The sequence below is a fragment of the Numida meleagris genome, chromosome 1 (genome assembly GCF_002078875.1).
Source record: "Numida meleagris isolate 19003 breed g44 Domestic line chromosome 1, NumMel1.0, whole genome shotgun sequence".
Taxonomy (NCBI): domain Eukaryota; kingdom Metazoa; phylum Chordata; class Aves; order Galliformes; family Numididae; genus Numida; species Numida meleagris.
The window spans coordinates 116998755-117021208 of record NC_034409.1 but is presented as its reverse complement, the minus strand read 5'-3'; the positions used below and the strand labels follow the sequence as shown (position 1 = coordinate 117021208).

Sequence of the window (22454 nt, the reverse complement as noted above, 5' to 3'; positions counted from 1 at the left end):
GATCTTTACAAATCCCTGTGATACAAGCCCAGTGTGATGGATTTCTCATATGATTCTAACTTGAAACAAACTCTTGCCACGCTTAATCAAAATAACACTAATTATCTAAATGTACACATTCTAACTGTATCTAATGAATCCTTAGTGGCCATATATTAGAAAATGTGCAGAAGTCAATGCCATTCTCTTAATTTCTGAACTAGCAAACCGCTCAGAAGCCATTGTTATTAACTCTTTACAACCACATCACAACCTTGCCACTCATCGCACAGGCATCGCAGGTGATATTTCAAGCCATGACACAAATCATGAACAACGGAAAATCATTAATTGTGAAGTCAGTCAGATGTCTCTCTTTTAGACTGGTATACAGCTCCTGGGTTATCTTTAGATTATACTTACCAGAAAATAACATTTTTATGGAATGATCTACTATAGCAATAACCAGTATCAATTGATTGTCAATTAACTCTTTGTTAATTTCGTTGATTGCCTCACGCACGGTCATACACACAAAATGCTATCTCATGTTTAGGATGAAATGAAATTTCCCAACTGGATAACTCCTATAGTTATCTTACCTATTATGTTGTAGTCAGCAGGTCTATTCCAAGAGATTCAGTAGGTGGTTGTTTCATGTTGGTTGCAATGGGTGGTGGTAAGCTCTGAGCTTTGTTCCCCAAAGAAAGCCTTCTCGAATCAGGAACATTAACCTAAGAGTGAGTTTTGGAAAGGGGTCACTTCTTCCATGAAGACATGCAATAGTTGTCAGAGACACAATTTGTTGGGTCTCTGCCTCAATGTGCCTGTGATTTTTATAAATGCTTGGCACTTCCTAACAGGCACAACTGAAATTTTGTCTCATCTTCAGTTTCCCTATCATTCTGGTGGAAATGTTGATTGTAAGCTAACATGAAGTATGCTGTAATCACTTCAAGAGCAGATCTCTAGCATCCTTCCCAATGTACAATGACTTCTGGACTATTAATGTAATTTACAGATAATACATCACTGTTCACTGGTCACTGTTTTGGGAGGGACAGCTGGAGAAATTTATTTCAAAGAGGGCAGCTCTATTTTATCATCTCATGCCTACTTACCCTGCACCAAAGTTTCTCAGAGATCAGCATGCAAGAGTGGTTGCAAAATAATACTTATTGCTTCCATACATGCAGTGTGCAAATAACACCCCTCAGGCACAGTTTTCTGAAACAGGAGTTTCACATTTCTGAAGAAAACACAAAACTGACTTAAGTTTTCTCTGCCAACACTAGCAGTAAAATTGCAAGCTGCTCACTAGCTTGGCAAACAAGGTCTGTCATCCTGACTGTGGGATGACTGGAGTAAGCAATTCCAGGTTTAATGTGGAGTGGACAACCATAGGAGGTTGTCATGAGCATTTAAAACCTCATAGATGGAGGAACTGATTTAGTGTTAGTGTTTGGATAATGAATACACTGAGAGCCGCATGGGGGAAGAGGGCAGGCTGAAGCAAAGCATCAGTACAGACAGCTGAATGTACACCTCACAATGACAGCTCTGCTAGAAGAGAATTGCAATAGTTCATTATTAATTCGTACAGCTTATGGAAGCATTTTTTCAAGTCTAAGTTGAGGTGAAAGCCTTAGATGTGAATTGCATTGAGGCAACTGCTTTTTCTCCCTCTGCTTCTCTGACACAAACACAAAAGTGAATTCTGGTATGCCTCCTTCTCTTTGTGCTTGGCACTGTAGGTAAGCCCCAAAACACATAATGGCATAATTAAACTTCACTGTCTGTTTAGGATGGAGCCTGTTCTTTTGACAGCGGGTTTCTGCTCTGTTCCTCTGCTATGTTGCCTTTTCAAGCCTTAAAGTATTGCTTAAATCTCTGAAAAGTGGTGTTTATTCTTAAGAAATCAGAACAGCGGGAGTAGTGACATGATGGCGTATCTGTGAGCAGCAGACTTAATAGCTCTTTGATTATCTCCAAATCCTGTGTTTTACAGATGTTTGACATCATGCATGGTTTTCCATTTGAAGCAAGATCTATGCTGTGAAAGCAGTTTGTTCAACAGCAAAATTATAGATCTTTGGAGGCTACCTGAAGAAAAGTATCAAAGAAAACAACTGTTTAATATGAAAAATAACATTATTCTGAATCTCCTTCAGATGGTCGTGCTTTTGTTTTTTGTAGAAATGCACTCTAAATTAACATTCTGGATCAGTATCACTGCTCTTTTAATGTTATTTCAGATGGCTAAACAGAATTAACATGCTTGCTGCTGGCTATGCAGAAAGGGAGAGGATCAAACAAGAGCAAGGTAATGTGTTATTATTTTGGTTTCTTCTGCCAGCTCTTATAACAAGTTCATCTGCTCTTTTTTTCCCTGCTGTGTATCAGGCCTCATTCTCATCATCTGAGAGCAATTCTCAAATGAGTTTCACTGTTGTTGCTGTCGAGAATTCTTTCCCTTGGGGTTTTTGATTAGCTCCTTCAGATTCTGATCCACATACCCTTGGATTATTTCTATGAAAGCTGCAGAGGTAGATAAAAGCAGGAAATTTACTGCCGGTAAGCTCAGGTGTGTGGTACCAAGGAGTCTGTGTTTCCCATCGGAACAAACTTAAGAATCTGTAGACTAAAAAAAAAATTTGAAAACACTGTCATTTGGTATTTGAATTTACAGGAGTAGGAATGTGTGAAATTCGTCTCTGGAACAAAACCATTCCTCTAAAGCCTACTGACAAGAGTGGATTTCCCTTAAAGACTAAATTTTAAGGCCATTAAATTTTTTTGTGATTACTACTGATTTTACTATATTGAGGTGTGTGCTGGAGCCCTATTGCCTTTTCAGTGGAGTTCTTCATTTGGAGTTGTAGGTTTAGATCATTTTATATTTTTTATGTCTAGTATTTCATAGCTTTATAAAAGTAGCATATATAAAACAAGAGTCACTTTGTTTTAGTTTGCTGCAGTAGAAATCCTGTTGGCCAACAGGATCCATTGTGCTGGGCAGGTTGTTTTCCCAAATTGCCAGTGGCACAGATCCGCAGAAACATTTATATCCAACTGACTGGTCTGGAAAGCAGTTGGCATCTCAGTCCTTACTCTTTTTTACAGGTGTTTCTGGCTGCAGGCACCAGACAATGGCAATGTTCAGAATGAGCTAGAGCTTATCTGGATGCCTTTCTACCTGCTGCCTCCAAAGTCAGAATACCATATTCTAATTCTAGGGCTTCTCAGCCTTCATCAGTGAAGTTCTAACTTTTGTTCCAAAAAGCTTGTAGCTCAGCACTGCTGCAGCAATGTATTTAATGTAGTCTTTTCTTTACAAAAACTACATTTCTAGCCATTTTTTCAGGGAGAGTTTGTATTCGAAAGATGGTCACTAGGCTTCAAAATTAGCCATACGGTGTTTCTCTCACCCCCTAAGTCCTGGTTCTGTACCAGCCTATGTAACAACGGCCTTAGCCATGTCCTTCTGGCATTAGCCATGCCTCCATCCTGGGAGACACCATGCAAAAGACTTCGTTCGCCACTGAGAAGCAAAGATGGCTTTAGCAGACAGGTGGAAACATCAAGAGTGTAAGAAATTCTGTAGTGGCAGAAGATGAACAGACATCAGGAAATGATGTCTGCCTTAATTCATACCCTGATTGTCTTACTACAGGGCACCCTAGAGGGATCAGCCTGCTGCTGAAGAGCAGTGGCTTACAGCATTCAGCTGTATTTTGATAGTAGCCGTGTGGGAGGGAAGGTTTGTGGGTGTTCTGCCTTTCCCTCAGATAACTAGGTTGTACTTGCTGCTGCCTTGTTTCTAATTCTACCTTCCAGCAAATGCAGCTGCTTACTGTGGGAGTGCTGCCCACCTCCTGGAGTAGCCTGTTATGGCCCGTGCATATCACATCACTCATCGTACCAGGTCCTCTGCATTCACACAGCCCAGGAGACATGCTGTGCTCGCTGCTCCTCCAGTCATTTTCTCAGTGCCTCAATGAACCAAAATATGCTTAGGAATCTGTATTTCCCACGCCATATTGCAATAACCATTTTGGAGGGACCTTTATACCATCCATCACTGCTTGAAGAGGCCACTAACAAACTCTGAATCATGGAGTTTTCAGGGAAATCCTCCATGTTAGCATCCAAAGCCAAACTGAAGCTTCTATAGAAAGCAAGTTGGCAATAGAATTACAGTAACGTGGGATGGTAAAGGAAAAAGTGTAAGACCAATTATGCTAACACTGCCCAAGTGCACAATTGCAGACATGATGCACCTTTATAAATCCAGATGGATGTGGAGAAATTTTTTTCCTACCAAGCAATTGCTGAATATTAGCAGATGATCCTGTTCTTAGACATGAGATCACATGCATTCAGGCCTCGTGTTGCCTATTATTAAAATGGATCCCTATTGAGGATCATCAGTGAGACTCCACTTACCGCTGGAATTATATCCCAGGCACTGAGGGAGCTCTTTATTTCCACTCTAATGCCATTTACTCAAATTGATTCATCGTATGGAGGTAGGGAATGCTGTATCCACTGTGTGTTGCGTATTTGTGTTTATGGAGGGAATCAGCATCACATTCCCCTTTCTCTGCAGCATGGAGCTTTTATGCTTCTGGTGCTTATCCTTGGCTCTCAGAACAAGGGCTGTTAAACAGCTGAGCTGTGCCCCTAATTAGCAGAGGCATCAAGTTAGCAATGTAAAGCCTCTCTATCACTTCAAGCTTTTTTGAAATTATAGGAACTGTGAAGCTGGATTTTTCTATATCTGGTGCCTGTCCCAATTGTCATCTGCATATTTGATTTCACAAAAGGTCTTTTATTCCTGTTCAGTTCAGCCCCTTTCAGGAAAGCTTTAGAATGCTTCTGAAACAATTCAACGGTAGTTGTCAAACTTGTTTCAATTAAGAGTTGAACAGTTCTGAATCTAAAGTGTATAAATATATTTCAAGTGCTTTGGAGATGCACGAATCACCAAACTGTGGGTGTATTGCTGGAGAAAATGTCACATTCTGTACAGAACAGTTTTATAAAAATACCATCAGCTTTCCATATTAAATACAATGAACGCTAGCAAGATGGCAAGGGACTTTCTTGGATGGAGAAGTTACATGCTTTCCAGTCATAGAAAATTAGAGAAACAAAAAGACTTGCTTATCTAAATAGAAAACTTTTAACAGGCAAATGACAGGTCAGTTCTGTCTTACTTATAACACATACCACATACTGACTCTTGCTTATTCAGAAAGCTTTCAAGATATGGCTAATGCTTTGAACATGTCTGTTGCTAAATTGGACAAAATCTGCAGAGAGAAATATGGCAACCATTTGATACCATTACACACATTTTAGGTAGACTATAATGTCTCACTTGCCAAAAACAGAACATTTTTAAAAATTGATGGAGGCTATGTTCATTCATTTCACCTGAAGGTTGGCCCCTATAACAGCAGATTTTTTCTAGGCAAATACAGTACGTTGCCAACGCAATTTCCTATTTGAGGTAAGGTGCCCAAGAGCATGATCATACAGTGTTTTATGGTTTTGACAGGAAAAAGTTTTTTGTATTTTTAGCCAAAATTGGAACCTGCACTGAGAATGCTAGGTTTTACTTCCAGAATAAATAGACAAGCTCCAAGGCTGCAGAAATCACAGTGAGTGAGATAGTTCTGACAGGCCTCTCACAGGAAGTAGCTCCACTAGGCTTTGCTATAATGGGAGCAAACATACTTATATGCCAATATTTTGAGGTTTTCTGAGTTGCTGGAAACAAGTTTTCTTAAAGCAGAGAATGAATTAACCATTTGCTCTGATGTAGTCTTTTTCTCAACCAGTGATGAATTATTTGGAGATGTCTGCAGACAGAAACATTTGGAGTTGGTTATTTGTTTCTTTATTTCATTGCTATGATAAAAATTATTTATACTATTTCTTACACTACTTGAAGAGAACCTCTAAGCTATAAGCTTGCATGAGGCAATTCGGGAAACCCAGAGTCACAAAAGAGGTGTTATTGCTTCTAAAGAATAAATAGATGAATATGGCTGCACACTCCTTGAGTACCATAATCTGAAAAGATAAAGAATTTTAGAAACAACTATTTCACATCTTAAGATATTTTTTTTTTTAATGTCAAATCTTGAATAGATTAGGTAGAGTAGATTTTTAATCATGATCATATTCGTATCAAAAATCATTAAAGCCAAAATTATATGTTGTGTTAACTTGGAAAAATTCAACTTGTTTTTTTGGGTTAGATAATTTAGATAGTAAAGCTTTTTCTCCTATTAAAGACAAAATAGTAAGTTACACACATCCTTTAACATGCAAAGTGGAAATTGTCTGTGAACAGTATGAACTAAAGTTGTCCTGTGGTACAGCAGCTTACTCAAATCCCAGTATGAAATTGATTTGGCTAAGACTTGATATCATAACAAAATGAAAACTCATGTCCCATTAAATTTAGCCCAAAATCTCTGTGTCCTTTGTACTTTCTCTCATCCATCTTTTAGAAATTTATGCTTAAATATCATTGCCGCATTCTTCCTTAGCAAACCACCTTTAGGTTCTTGCTTGGGTAATAGGATAGCAGCTATTTTATAATGAAGACGTTATATGAAGTTTTTCTGCCTTATGGTAAATGCATCTTTTTATCAGAAATAAAAAAGCCTTGGGTAACTGCTAGTGGAGAAAATGACTGTAAAAATAACATTGATTATTCATGTGTGCAGTAACCACTGCTTGCTTGATTTGCTTGTTTCTATTGATGAAATTTGTTAATGTTATTTGCAGTCATTAAGACTTTTGAAAAATTGCTTTCATCTTTTCTGTTCAAAAAAATACTTTCAGTAATTTCCAGCAAATATATTTACAATCATAATTATTTTGATGATTTAGCAAATATTTGAAAATCTGATTATTATTGCACTAGATGTATTCTGTATGCATGTTGTATTTATAAGGTATGTACAAGAGTTATATCGGTGGGTCATTCGCAGGTTGTTGGTTAATTTCTCTGTGCTGGGGGAATTAATACATGCAATAATGTTTTGAATTTTCCCTTCTTACATTAAAACATTTCCAAATTACAGCAGCTAGCATATAGAGAGACAACATTCACTGATATTTAACTCTCAGTAATATCTGCGAAGGAATTTCTAGTTGTTTTGATGACAGCAAGGTACTGATACAGAAACATATGAAAACATGTTGGTAGCTTTTGACCTGATGTGTATGTAACTTGTAGATTACTGGAGTGAGAGTGATAAGGAGGAGGCTGACACTCCATCAACACCCAAACAAGACAGCCCACCACCCCCATATGATACATACCCACGGCCTCCTTCGGTAAGTCACCTGCAACTACCTAATCACAAAAGGCTACACAAAGCATCGCTTTCACCAACTCTTCTGATCAGAAGCCTGTTCTTGCACACATTGCACTCTGGTATATTTTTTGAGTCAGTACTGGGCTTAAACTATTTCTTACGTATCATGCATTGCTAGCTTCAAGAACCATCTTTGCCATTTCCATTGGTGTGTAGAGAACACACCTATAATCCTACTCATCATACAAACATGAATTAAGTTACAGAATTCTTCCTCTTCTTAATTCATGATAGACCCCTACCCATCCATGTAATTGCTCACATCCCTCTTATCATCGTCTTTGACAAAAGGTAGTAACCCTGGTAGCAGAGATTCTTCTATAAGGTACAACAGTTGTGCTGTGAAGCATTACAGTAGCAAACTACACTTGACTTCCCAGAAAAATGCCAACATAAAAATGCTCTTTTGTATTGCCAGCAGCAATTCTGTTGCTTTTGAAAAAGTAGGTTTGTCTATAAAAGAGAGCAAAAGGAGATTTGGTTGTTATTTCCTTCTTTAAGTAGTTGTTGGTATAAAACTCATGAGTGAACTTCTAATTTATTCTTAATTGGAAATTTTAATTTTCATATCCATATATTCACACATTACTAAAGTATCTTCTATATAATTTTAAAAAAAAATTTAAAAATTGATTGAAAACTTGGGTAAATTTGTGGAAAGTGTTTGTAATGTTTAATTTGCATGCAAGACTTCATTTTCCAAAGCCACAGAGCTCTAAAACACACTGAAGCTCTGCAAACATGTTTCTAAATTAATTTTTAGCAAGATAGGATGATAGCAGGTGTTTGGATGGAAATTTGAAGGTAGTATTGATGGACCAGGTGTATCATAGAATTGTTTGAGTTGGACAAGATCTTTAAAGGCCATCTAGTCCAACTCCCCTGCAGTGAACAGGGACACCTACAGCTAGATCAGTGTGCTCAGAGCCCCATCCAGCCTCACTTTGGACGTCTTCAGGGATGGGACATCCAACCTGTTCCAGTGCTTCACTATCCTTACGGTAAAAAACCTTTTTCATATCATGCAAACTAAATCTTGCCTCTTTTAGCTCAAAACTATTTCCCCTTCCTGTCACAAAAGACCCTGCTGAAGACTCTGTCCCCTTTTTTTCTTATAAGCTGCCCTGTTAGATACTGAAAGGCTTCCACGGAGCCTTCTCTTCTCCAGGCTGAACAGCCCCAGCTCTTTCAGCCTGTCCTCGAAGGGGAGGTATTCCATCTCTCCTCTGTCTTCCATAATGCCATATGCTACTAAGTTTTCTGAAAAAATAATTGGGTGGGCCCCTTTTATTGATTAAGGGACGTTCTGTAGGAGTGTGTATCAGTGTGTGTGCATGGTCATTACCAAAAGAGGGGCCATCAGTAACAACAATCAGTACGCAATTGCTGTTTGGGGTAGGCCTCAGTCTCCACTGATCTGAAGTTTGCTCTGTTGCAGATGAGTTGCACCAGTCCCTACGTGGAGCCAAAGCACAGCCGCCTCTCCTCCACAGAGACCTCCCAGTCACAGTCATCACACGAGGAGTTTCGCCAAGAGGCGGCAGGGAGTGTCACCGACTCACCGGTGCGCAAGACAGCAAGCCAGCGGCGCTCCTGGCAGGACCTCATCGAGACGCCACTGACGAGCTCAGGACTCCACTACTTGCAGACGCTGCCGCTGGAGGACTCGGTGTTCTCTGAGACGGCCGTGGTGTCCCCCGAGCACCGGCGGCAGTCCACCTTGCCCACCCAGAAGTGCCACCTGCAAGACCACTACGGCCCTTTCCCACTCGTGGAGGGGGAGCGGATGCAAGTGCTGAATGGGAACGGAGGCAAGCCACGGAGCTTCACACTGCCACGGGACAGCGGCTTCAACCACTGCTGCCAGAGCCTTTCGGTGGGAGCTGCCGATCACCACGAGGAAGTGCAGCAAAAGGAGGTGGAAGAGGAAGAGGAGGAGGAGGAGGAGGAAGGCAAAGCAGCAGAAGAAAACCAGGAAGATAAAAGTAAGTATGGGATATTTATGTGGCTTTTCAGCAACCCTGTTTGTGTAATGTAGTGGTTGTTTTTCCCTTTAACTATTAAAAAAAAAAGTCTTCCACCATCTCCCACATTTTACCAGGTTCTCTTTGTTTTATACCTCTTCAGTCAACCATATGTCTAAGGCTTAACAGTCTGACAGAGTGCTGCATGATCTGTCATGAGTCCCAGGTGCTTCCCCATTGGCTGGTCAGCAGCTATGCCCTACTAGTGTTTCTGAGTCTTAAATGGATGTTGCTTCCATGCTTTCTTTCCACTTGCACAGTATTCTTCCCCACTGACACATGTACGTGTCAGGCGGGACGTGCTTAGTCCTGTTTCCAGCCAGCCCCTCTCTGGGTTGTAAAAAACACTCAGTAAACCCTGAAGTTGCAGGGTCAGGCTGTGACTGTGTGGTGTCCAGGGGAACAGGTCACAGAACAGCCCAGAACCTGAAGGAATTTGAAAAATGGTGTATGTTCCCCGATTTGTCACCTTGTGATTTTTAATGACAGAAGTTCAGAAAACGTTTCAGAACAAAAACTAAAATACAATAAGAATATCTAGTAACCAGCAGTGCTTAAAAAAGCATCCTAATGCTGAGTAACTGCCTCTTTCATGGCACGTTAACTCGTAGATGTTTGTGCTACTTGTCAAAAATATTCCAAATAAACAGAGAATGAAGGTCCCTGCTCCTCCTGAACACATAAACACCTTTCTGTGTCTGTTTCATGCTCTGTCTTCACTGTCATTTATGGAGCTTCTCGGCGTGTGTTGCTAGCAAAGTTCAGCTCACACCCAAGTTGTCGGATCTGTCGACAAAGCCTGCATCCATGCGCTGGGGTTGTGTTATGATGAAGTTACTGCAGTGGCAAGGAAAGTGGCAAGGATGACCTCTGAAGCTCTCAGAGGTGTGGTGATCTCATTCCTTCAGATTTTTCACTTTAGTAAGGAAGGATAAAAAAGGGAAAGAGATAGGAAAGGGTAATGAAAGCTTTGGATAATTAACTGCCTGCCTAAGTTAATTCATTGAAGTTAGCACCTTTTGGAGCATTAAAGTTCATATGGACATTATTTAGTCTACATGGGAGAGATCAACCGCTTTCCATTTTCTGTTTTTGGTCAGTAGATTCTAGACTGCCTGAATTTTTGCCTTGGAGAAATCAGTGATTTCTTTTGCAGATATTAAATCTGATACCATGAAAAGGAGAAAAGGCATTATTTCAATTTCATTCGTGCATTACACTTTCTGAAAGACCCACACATTCATTAGGGTAATATTAGACTCTCACAGACTGTGAAATGGAGCTCTCCAAGTTAACAGGGTTAACTTTCATCACATGGGCAGAATGTGTTGTCCTATTTTTAGCCTTCAATTTTGATTTACAAATGGGTTTTTACTGGTAGCAATAAGAATTTTTATTTAAAAAAAATATTTCTTGCAGTCACTGGAAAAGAGCAAGGAGACTTCCCAGCAATGCCTGTTCTGTTCGGGCATTATTCAGGGATCCTATTGCAGGGCCTAAGATGTCAGTTGCTTTAGACATCAATTTTTAATCCTTTAGAGTCCCGGGTGTAACACGTTTTATAGTGTGCAAAACTAATAAAGGGCTCGTATTTGGATTAGCAGGCCAGAACTTGGGCTCTCCTCCACATTTCTCTACAAATTACCAAAAAGGGAGAAAAAAATTAATTTTCAAGCAGTTTCCTTGTGTACACATACTTCTATTTTTCTTTAAGTGAGAAGGTTTTCATGGTTGAAGCATTAACGGGAGATTGGTTTTGAGACATTAATGACCAGCTAGACAAGTAAAGTGTTCATGGTGAGTTATTGACCATGAAATTATAAAAACAGAGAGAAAATGCTGTTTAGTCTGTTGAAAAGTTTAGGTGCCAAATTGCTTGTTGCTATGGCTACTATGTTCTGTTTGCAACACTGGCTTTATCCAGCATGGTTACCAGTAAAAAAGGCAGGGGCGACTGCATGCAAGTGGTGCTCTGAGGTGCAAAATCTCAATTTCTGTGCTGAGAGGAACGAGATTTGCTTGTGACTGCCGAGCGTGCTGACAGAATTGGCCCCACACCTCTGCTGGTCTGGGAATGCAAAAACTTGCAGCTGGTGGGGAGGGGAATCCTCCCCTTTGGGAGAGGTTTTAGCTTCTCCTTCAGGCTTCCCAATGTTGTATCAGACAAACCTTTTAAATGTATTTATTTGGTTTGCACATTTGTGATCCTGACATAGTTCTAAACTCTTGGATGACTCTACGTGTTCCTGTGTGTACATGTTTGTGTTTCAGAGCTTAACCATTCCTCTTGCTGTTTGTGCAGGACAAGGAATACAGCACCTTCATGCTTGCTGCTGTATGAGTTAAATGTCATTGACAAAACTTTCTTTTCTCAGCTTTTTTTATTCCTTTCCCACTTTTAAAGGCTCCTGAATTTCAACCAAATAGTGAAATGCAGTCCTGTGTTTCTAACTTCTCTCACAAAGATGTTTTCAAACAGCCACCGCACATACTGGGAGCTCTGTGCTTTCTGTCAGATGTTGTCTTTGGCTGCTATAATTTGCATGGTTCTCTTGACTTTCTACAAAACCTACGCTGATTTGCAGCAGCTGAGAATCTGCTCTCTGTTAATCAATGCTTTGTGCACTAAATAAATACTGCAAGAATGTACTGACACTGCAAATAGTGCTCCGTATCAGCCCTGCTGTAATGCCTAGATATATCACGGTAAACTAAAAACGTGTGTTGTCCTTTCCTGTGCTTATCCATTAGGACTTAACCTTGTTGTGTGTTCAGTTGCTTCTTTTTGTCTCATTATATCACATTAACACTTCAAGGCTAATCTTTGGTTATTCTGTTTCCCTAACTAAGTGACTTTTGTCTCAGTCATTTAGATGTTTTGTATAGACGCTGTCCTGTAATAGTCTCTTGCTTTGTAATTCAAGAGGATTCTCTTGTGGGGTATTTGTGTTTGTCTGCGTGGTTGTTCCTGAGACCATGAAAATGGCAAACAGCACCAAACGTGCCCTTGTGCCGTGATGCTGTGAAACAGCTGTACAAAAAGAACACACGAGAGGCCTGGCCCTGTGTATTGCATTTCCATGGTGCAGTTGTGAAGGACATGCACCTTTCCATGTTTGCCTTCTGCTAAGTGTGGGGAGCAGAATGAGAGAGCTGCACATCACATCACTGCCACCCCTTCCCCAGGCCCCACCATCATCCTCACTCTCTGTGTTTGTTTCATGACTTAATGCCAAAGAGCACCTAAGATCTTCTTGGCAGGTGATTGTTACTCAGAAGTACTATTGGAATATCTTTCATTTTATAGGCATCTTTCGTCTGTAGGGAAGGAACAGGAATGTCTCTGGGTTCAGCACTGAAGAGAAGCTGGTACATTCTAAAGTGTGTTACTGGTGTGGACCCACTGACCTCTCTGTAGAGAAACCTTCACCTTCTGTGCTAACTGCTGAAACAGTGTGGGAAGAGCAATAGTGTCAGTGGGAAACTTACCGTAAAAAAAAATATATTCTTATACCTAGTCTAAATCTCCTCTGTTTTAGTTTGAAACCGCTTCCCCTTATCCTATCACCACAGACCCTGCTAAAGAGTCTGTCCCCTCCTTTTTTGCAGTCCCCCTTCAGAGACTGAAAGGCCACTCTCAGGTCTCCCCAGAGAGCCGTCTCTCCTCCAGCCTGAACAGCCCCAGCTCTCTCAGCCAAAATTTTACTACATTGTGAAGTATATAACACTTCTTGCTTTTACTTCTCTGCCTCTTGGATAGGGTATCTTTTTACTTTGGCAGGGAAATGTGGGAGTAAGGATGAGTAATGCATAAAGACTGGATTGTACATGCTGGAGCTGTTGCTGATGTGTGTCTGCAATTAATAGGACAGTTTGCTTTTCTGACAGCCCCTTTCCATTAGACAGGATACCATTAGTGGTGTCCTGTCATCTGACCCCACCTAGTTAGTTTTATCTGCACCAATAGGCATGGGAGAGGCCATTAAGATACTATATTTTCCCCTCTGAAATTTCTCATGTTAGTAAAGGTGTGCGTTCCTGCTAGCGTCTTAAATAAGCGGGGCTATGAGAGATGACAGGTCGTGTTTCACATTAGAAATATTCCTTTTGAGGCTGGCAAATTGCACAGAGTGCAGCACCCTCTGGGACACTAAGGAGGATGTTATTCTAATTTAATACATTCACCATCAGTCATGTACAAACCAGAACATTTGCCAGGATTGGGTTGCTGGATTTTCTTCTCAGTATCCTTTTGGGCAGTTCAGCCTGTGCATAACTCAGACACTGAAGCAGTGTAAGGAAAAGGCTGCTCTTTCTGAGCTGCGTGTTTGCAACCTGACTTTTCATTCGTGATTCCATCACGAGCTGCCCAGCTGGCACAAATCTGTGCACCATGTTCCTCCCTGCTGAGCCACCCAGTGCCAGCACCCAGCTGGTAGTGCTGCTGGGCACTCGGAATGAGCCTGGACAAAATAACACAGAGTTGTATTAAAACTTGCAGTCTTATGCCTCTTAGTTTATACTGTAAATGGCTAGCCAGTGGGGTGTTGGTAAGGGTAGTTGGTATCTCCAGAGGGAAATTTCCATCAGTGGCTTGCTGTTTCAGGCAGGAAGGAAAGTGGAAAAGCAGACAAGTCAGTAGCTGACATTGGGTTATTATCCAACGCTCTTTTCAAAGCAAATGTCTTACGCACAAAATGTTTGGTGGAACAGCTTGTATCTTATGTACAATACTGTTCTTCTTACTTTAATCTAGATCGTTTAGTGCTTCATTCATCATAGGATCCAGTGAGAGAGGAGAGCTGTTATATTCAAAAAGTAATGAGTGTGGAGACAGCATCATTGATAATCTAGCTTATATGTCAAGCTAAATCTTTTTATCATTGTTAAGTTTTAAGCTCCATGTTTATCTGAATAGAAATTTCTGTAAGCTTCCAGAAGCAAGTATATATCTGGGAAAAAAAGCCCAAATGAGAGCTGGTCAGTTATCTCCTAGCCACTGTGTTTGCATGTTCAATTGTATGTACAAAGTATGTATTATACTATGTATTATAATAAGAAGTATAATGATATGAAAACCAACTTGGATAGACAAGTACCAGGACTAGGTTCCCTGATCATCTTCTTTAATTCAAAATTTAAACTTTATTAAAATATTTTTTTTAAAAAAAAAAAAGCTTTTCTAATTCTCATGAGCAAAAGAAACTCTACAAGTGTTTTTGTATTCTAAATAAGAACAACGGGATACAAAAACTCTACATTCTGATTTTAAATTTCAGTAGGAGGGGAAAAAATCATCTGCAGTGTTTGAAAGCCAAATATTGAATCATTTATTGGGTAGCAATTCAGAAAGCAATATGGCCTGTCAACAAAAATAAAAGTAGTTTAGTTTTATGCCCATTAGACTTTTAAAATGTGAATGCATTCTACCCACGAATGTGCTGTTGCCACTTTTAAATTTTAATTGATTTCCATTGCTCATGCTACTAAAAATGCAAAGGAGAGGTGGAGTTCAGAAACAGAAATGTTATTAGATATTTTCCTACTCTTATTTTTATTTTAATAGCTTTGGGCATTGTTGCCAACAAAGGTCATCGGATTTTTCTTGAAGTATATGGATTTTTACAAGCAAAAGAAATAGAGATGAGAATTTCTTGCATGGCCATTCTTATGGTGTACTTTTCTAGCAAAGAATCCTCAGTTGTGTTACCAAGCTGGTGGCTGTCAACAGAGGCATGCTACCAGAGGCACCTTCAGGTTAGATTGTGGAGTAAGGAATCTATGTGCATGATAATGTACTTCTGCTTTTTTTTTTTTCCATTTTATGTATCAGTTCTCTTTCAAGGTGTCCTGTAATCATTCTGTGGTTTGCCTTTAAATTTTTTTGTTCCCTGAGGTAAAGAAGTTCTGTCCCTGCCTCTGCCCTGTCTGAGGCTGTTAAAGACGACTTGTACCTGGCAGACCACTTGATGTGCCATGCAGGAAAGACAGTCCAAACACCCAAATTCCCGCTGCTTACCATACTAAAGGATATGTGATTGTTTATTCAGTAGTAATATTTTAAAAAATCCTTTTTTTTTTTTTGTGCTTGCAGATTTGCCCCTCCAATTCCAAATGAGCTCTCATTTTAAAACATAACATACATTTTTTTAAATGAGGCTCTGTAGCATTTTGGAAATTATTTTGTGTACAAAATGAAAAATATACTTTTTTTTTCAATTGCCATGTAGTTTCCCACTAAGAAGAAGGGTTTCCTGTCCTTAAATCAATACCTGCGTTCATCTTAAACCTGAAAAAATAATTTTAATTATTTACATAAATCTAGTTGCAAGCTTTCTGAAAACCATTTTGAGGATGCACAGAGATTTGACCACTGCAGAAAACGTGAGGAAGCTGTTTTATTCAATGGGATTTTTGCTGAATTGTGATAGTTCCTCTTAGAAATTCAAGAGGCACTTGGCCCAACCTGGAAGTTTTGAAACACAAAGAAAGCACACACCTACAGTGAAACAAGTTAGCCAGTTATTGTGTACAAAGAGAATGTTCCTTTGAAACGTATAACTTTAAAATATTTTTCTCCATATTGAAAAAGCTGAAACTCTTTCTATAATCGAGTCAGAAGAATATGACGCTCCCATCAGCAGGTCTGGGAGAACTACAGCCTTTTCAGATTGTATTTATTACATCTCCAGGTGTTACCATCTGCTGGCTGTGGCTCTCAGGTTCTTTCAAGGCAACTGTTAAACATATGCAGGGGAGAACCTGAGTCATTACTGCCTGGGAGAACATAGGAAGGATGAAGTTTTATGAAACTATTAGCATGCTGAACTTCTGTAGTGTCGCCATGTAAATATGTTTTCTCATTTAATTACTGTCGGTCATGGAAAGCAAGATGAAATATTAGAACCTGCAGGGATGGAGTTCTCAGTGCGAGCAGTCAGCATCTTGCTAGAGTCTTGGAAAAGAGACGCTGGCATAAGCAAGTTGTTACAAAGCAGTTTTGTTTGTTTAAATTTTTATAAGAGAAATCCTCTGGGTTCTTAGAATTAAGATGAAGGCCATCATGGAAGCCTACAAAATAAATGCTGCAATGTAATTTTTTCAGTTTTAGGATCTTAGCGTAGTATTTGGCTGAAGCTCCTCCTTTTAGCCTCTATCTGCTGCTGCTGCTGCAGATAGATACTGTTGGACAGCTAAAATGGGAATAAATGGTTGTGTTTTAGCATCTTAATCTCTACTTAAGACTGGTTTCCTAACCCTTTCCATCACAAGAAAGCAGCATGGGCTAAAATCTTGGACCCTCTGGAGGCTCTGTTGGAACTGTAAGTATGCTGTGCAACCTTCAGAGCCAGTTGGCTGGAAGTGATTTTGAGGGGTTACCCAGTGTTGCTCTGTACTCCAGATCTGGAGCCATTATGCCTACTGCATTCATCCTTAAGTACCCTCAGTGGTGGGCCTTCTTCATTCCCTCCAGACAGTGCTTTTCCTCTTTTCTGTATTAAAAAGGAATTTATTCCTTCTCCTAATAGATACTAAATTGTTCCCTTTGCAATTTAAGCCTACTTTTTTTCTGTCCATTATGGCATGGAAAACAAAACTGCTACATCACAGCAGCTGTTATTTAAGCTGAAAGTTGTTATGAAGATTGATCTCGCTTTTTGCCCACTTAGTGTTTGCTAGACTTCTTGCCATTCTTGCTGAACATACCTGATTTTCCCAGCTGCCCCACCTCACCTGGGAAGGTAGCATCCAAATCACAGAATCACAGGGGTTGGAAGGGACCTCTGGAGATCACCAGCCCAACTGCTTGCTAAAGCAGGTTCCCTATAGTAGGTTACACAGAAAAGTGCCCAGGCAGGTTTTGAATATCTTCGGAGAAGGAGACTCCACAGCCTCTATGGGCAGCCTGTTCCAGGGCTCAGTCTGAGTGTAGCGCACCTGGCTGACACTATGAAGACTGCTTCACCCTGCGCGTTTTAGACACTGCACTTTGCAGCCGTACAGTACTTCATGTTTCACTTTGTGCTGTGCAGTGTGCTAGATAAGCTTTTCTGCTTGACTGCTATTTTTCATACCTTAATGAAGCTGCTTATTCCTGTGCTTCTCACAAATCCACACTAAGTAGCTCAAGTGGATAAACACCTCAGGTGATTTAAAATATCTAATTGAGCTAAAATCAACCAACAAACAAACATGACAGCTTGTAAAACTAACAGCCTGACTAGAGAAAATAAATGCCTTGCAGACTAACCTGGTGCTTGCCAAGTTCTGTGTCTGTTAGCATATCGTTTACCATATTGTTATATGAAGCTTGGCAAGGGGATTTTGTCCCTCCAAGTCTTTCCCACTTCTACGACTATCCTTCTGTGAGAAATCATACAATAATTTGAGCTGGAAGGGACCCTTAAGGGCCATCTGGTCCAACTCCCCTGCAGTGAACAGGGACACCTACAGCTACATCAGGGTGCTCAGAACCCTGTCCAGCCTGCCCTGGGACAGGGCACCCACAAGCTCTCTACGCAACCTGTGCCGGTGCCTCACTATCCTTACTGTAAAAAACTTTTTACTTATATCCAATGTAAATGTTTCCTCCCACTTTTATGTTTGTGCATTGTAATAGATTTGCTCTATCCCACCATCCAGGTCATCAGTAAAGTCTGGGCAGCAGGACGCTCTCGAGAGAACCCTGCAAAGCACAACCTTCTTTGCTAGCAACAAGACTCAGGTACCCCTTCTGCTTGGGCTTCACTCTTGCCACCAGAGGGGACACCCTGGCTACCTGGGGTGGCTCATGCTGCTCATTCCTGGGAGCTAAACTTCTGGGAGGAAAAGATGAAGCTGTGTTTCATGCCCATTAAATAGCAAAGGGGGATGTTATCTGGAGATGAGTGGGAAGTGAAGGCTCATCCTTTTTGTCAGCTGGGAATTTCTTCAGTCTCTAGAGAACTTAATGCTCAGAGTTTATACTAATCGTATGGGGTTTATTTGCAAGCTTTCCTATTGTTTTTCAATATCAAGCAGTTCTTGTGAAATAGATGTCATGATAAGATAGTACTTTATTTGGAAAAAAATAAAGAAAAGCCTTGCAAGCACATAATTTTGTAAAGATCTCAGTTCTCATTAAATATAAACAGATTTCTAGTTTTGTTTTGAAAAATTGTTGTTAAAAAGCTGGAAGGTAGTTTGTCTCCTTTTTGGCCCCACTTGTGTGTTTGGATCTTGCTGATCATATAACACTCCCATATCACAGCATCAAGTGCAATGATATTAAGTAAAATGATGTCATAGGCAAACTGTGAATCAAATTCTCTGCAGGATTTTGCAGTATTTACATAAGAAAATGGCTGCATTTTAAATAGGATGGTTACTTTCTGGCTTGACAAGTTGAGAACTTCTATCACCAAATGATAACAGCTAATTATTTCTTCCCTTTTGGATTACTGAAGCATAAAAATTAGCCTTTCAGAATACAAAATATCACCACTGATTTGTTTAAATGTATTTGAATTGCCATTAGAAAATGAAGAGAAACTCTGCCAAAGATCTTTGATTTAAAAACATTTTTCCACCCGTTTTTGACATATTGACTTAATCCAGTGAAGATTTACAGGAATCAAGGAGGAGCTGAGATTAAACAAGCCTCACATGGGAGATTTTTCCTGGTTGTAAATTCAGGGGTGGGCAGAGATCAGACAGTGGGATGCCAAGACCTGTCCACAGGGTATGGGTTTTGTCCAAGGCTGAGCTGATCTTGGATTCCCATCATGGAGGAGAAACTGGCATCCAAAATAAAGCACAAACATTAGTCACTGGATGTGCTGGTTTTTCCTCTGAGTACAGGAGGAGCTTTGAGGACCATCTCAGGTTCAGGCCTTTTGTTCTGGCACTTGCAGCAGATAGGCAATGTTTGCCTTCGGGCTGCGTGAGGAGAGATTCTGCAACTGCCTGAAAGGAAGTTTCAGTGAGGTGGCAGTTGGCCTCTTCTCCCAGGTAACAGTGATATAATGAGAGGGAGTGGCCTCAAGTTGTGCCAGGGGAGATTCAGGTTGGATGTTAGGAACAATTTCTTCTCAGCAAGAGTGGTGAGGTATTGGCACAGGCTGCCCAGGGAGGTGATGGAGTCACTGTCCCTGGAGGTGTTCAAAAACTGTGTGGATGTGGCACTGAGGGGCATGGTTATTGAGCATGGTGGGGATGAGCTGAGGTTGGTCTTAATGATCTTAGTGGTCATTTCCAACCTTAATGACTCTGTGATTCTGTTTCCCATAGTGGGGAGTGGAGCCCACAAGATAGAGGGGAAACACTTTTTCTGCTCTGGAGAACCCCTGGGAATGCTTGGATAGGGAGGAAGTTTGCTTTGATCTCTTTACTCATCAAGGTTAAGTAAGTAATAAAACTCGTTAGGGATCATTGCAAATTCAGTTCTGGATGAAATGAAACTCAAATTTGGGGTGCAGTCAGCTGTCTTGAGGGACTTCTGCAGTTGGCTTGTTTGCAGTAGTGGCAGACATGGCTCAGAATGCAAGGGGCTCATTGCAGTAGGCTGCTTTCAACTAGCACAGCATTTCCAATGTATGCAAAGTGGTCATTATAGAATACATAAGAAATGGTGAATATGAGACCTAAAAAAATTATTTTCCTCTGGTAAAAATAGCAAAATCTGTTTTAGAATTCACATAACAGTATTTAATAGGCTGTACATTTGGTGTGAAAGTGATATTTTTACTGCACTAATGTCAACACTTGAAATCCAATGTGAGAATCATACTTAATCTGTAAAAGGCTTTAAGCTGGTTATTCTGAAAACACTTCTGCTTCTTTCCTCCCTACTACAATATAATTTGCCATTTGTTTTCAACTTTTAATTAAGAAAATAAATTTTATTTTTAAGAGATTATTAGTCTTTAATCAAAGTAAGTACATTCACAGATTTTTACAGTACAAAATCTAACTGTAATGTAATAGTTTTAGGGGCACGTAGAGTAGCTAGCTTCTGTCTTTTCAGAAGATGGAAGAGCATATTTTTATTTGTTTCTGGCTTTGTAAAGAGCCTAGGAAAAATCCCTTTTAAATTTTACATTACCCCTAAAGCTTTCCAAGGGCATTTTGTTCATATTTTTTGTCACGGAGGACTCTGTTTGCCTTGCCCAGTGTTACTGTATGATCTTGGCATTTAATGTAATACTTCCTAAAGTGGTCTCCACATTTTCCTAATTTTTGTACCAACTCATTGAAAATTTAAATCTCAGAATTTTGACAAAGCTTTAAGAAATTAGGAGGAATAAATTATAAAACAAACAGTAAATGCATTTTTGAATGTAGTTCATTATACATTAAAAAAAAAAAAGAAAGTTTCTAAGTTCTCTGCTCACTTTGCTTTTTAACACTCTGTAGTCCAGTTAACAAGTTCTGCCCACACATGTGGCCACCTCACAGTAAGCATCATGAATCTCATATTATACACAGGCTGTCTTTGCATCTTGGCAAGCTCTAGTAAGTCAAGACATTTTGTTCTATGAACATTTTGCACAGTCTTTAAAGTATGTGTAAAATATCTATATTGTAAAAAGTGATCAACAGGATGTGTGTCAGTTTTGTTGTTGCTTAAAGGAATGCTGCAGTTTTTTGGTTCAACTCATTTTTGAGTCATTTTTAGAAAGTGGAAGGAAGTTGTAGAGTTTTCATACAGTGAAAAAGTGAGACTCACAATTTGGAAATGTTTTTTACAGTTAAGGAAACTCAAAAATGTCAGCCACCCTCTTGCCTTCCTCCATCCTGAAAGGCTGATTTTCTATACTTGTACATGTTGTGGCTAAACAAGATTATGGGATTTATATTGAGAATATAAAAGTCTCTTGAAAGACAAGGCAGGTTTTAAGTCACTTTAGAAAATAGCATTTGATCAATTTTAGTCCTTTATCAATTGTATTATTTCTGACCTTTAGAGGAGGCCTCTTGTAAGAGGCTGAGGCCACAGACAGAAGGCCATGAGCAGCCAGCACTGTCTCTCAGAGCCAGGGGACACCCTGGCTTTGGATGCCTGCTCAGAGGAGAACAGAAGCAGAATGGGAGATGATTTCATTTTTCACTCAGATTTGGTGCTTCTGACAGCGCTGCCTGGACACTATGCATGTTCCTGAGCATCGCTGCTCCCCAGGACGCTGGGGGAGAGGAGGTTGCTGAGTGTAACCAGATGAACAAAGAAAGAAAAGCAGGCCTCATCACAATGGTGGAGGCTTAGCTTACCTACGTAATAGGATTAGAAACAATTACTTTCCACAGGCCATGATCTGTAGCACTTGTTGAGAACAGGCAGGAAACATCAGGTGCCTGAGGAAGCATGGGTAAAGTGCAGTACTGTGTGAGATGGAGGCAAGAGGTTGAAGACTAGAAAATGATGGTGTTATCAGTCTTTTCCTTGATTAGAAAACCTGTTTTAAGAACATTTTGTCTTGATAGTAGCATATTTTTCTTACCAGAAAATCTACAGTAAATGCAATCATGCTGTGTTTGCCTTTGTTTCACAGAACTGTACAGCTTAGCATGCTGTGCAGGTGATTCAAGTGGATGTTCTTTATGTTGGGGCCACATTCCAGTGGGCTGTGCCATCACATCAAACTGTTTCCTCAGCCCAAGTTATCCTCCAAGGAGGAGAATCCAGCATAACCTCATGATTATGTCGTAAACCCTGCAGTACTTCTGCCCATGATTAGCTGAAGTGACAGCTGGATTTGCTGGAAAGAACCTTCTCATAGTGCTCCCTTAACTCATGTCTTTGAAAACCATAAGCAGAGGCCTCTGGTGAGACATTTTGTTCAGGTGACTTACTCATTTGTACCATATTGAAATGGAGCAGGTATTTTAAAAGATGAAGTCATAAGCTTGTTTCTTATTTTGTCCTTTTTATTATTATTATTTCTGCAGCTTGTAGTTGTTCATATTTAGCAGTTGCTGTAGATAGCTCCATTATAAATGATCAAAAGTATATAGCTGGCCATGTGCTTACTGTATTTCAAAGGTCACGGAGAAAATTTTCTGAGTCCCATTATGT

At 40.1% G+C, this 22454-nt stretch overlaps 1 protein-coding gene across 9 annotated transcripts in view; it reads left to right on the top strand.

Annotated features, from left to right (window-relative positions):
- CNKSR2 (connector enhancer of kinase suppressor of Ras 2) overlaps positions 1-22454 on the top strand; it is a 232243-nt gene that overhangs the window by 157225 nt on the left and 52564 nt on the right. For 8 of the 9 annotated variants that reach the window (XR_002442319.1, XR_002442320.1, XR_002442318.1 and 5 more), the window contains 3 exons: positions 2235-2302; positions 7238-7338; positions 8818-9364. Coding sequence is in view for 6 of the 9 variants with exons in the window: in XM_021408951.1 (XP_021264626.1) it covers positions 2235-2302; positions 7238-7338; positions 8818-9364 (716 nt within the window). In the remaining 3 variants the exon portion in view is untranslated. Of the gene's footprint in view, positions 1-2234; positions 2303-7237; positions 7339-8817; positions 9365-18046; positions 18589-22454 lie in introns of those variants that run through there. The other variant, XM_021408990.1, reaches the window with a different exon arrangement.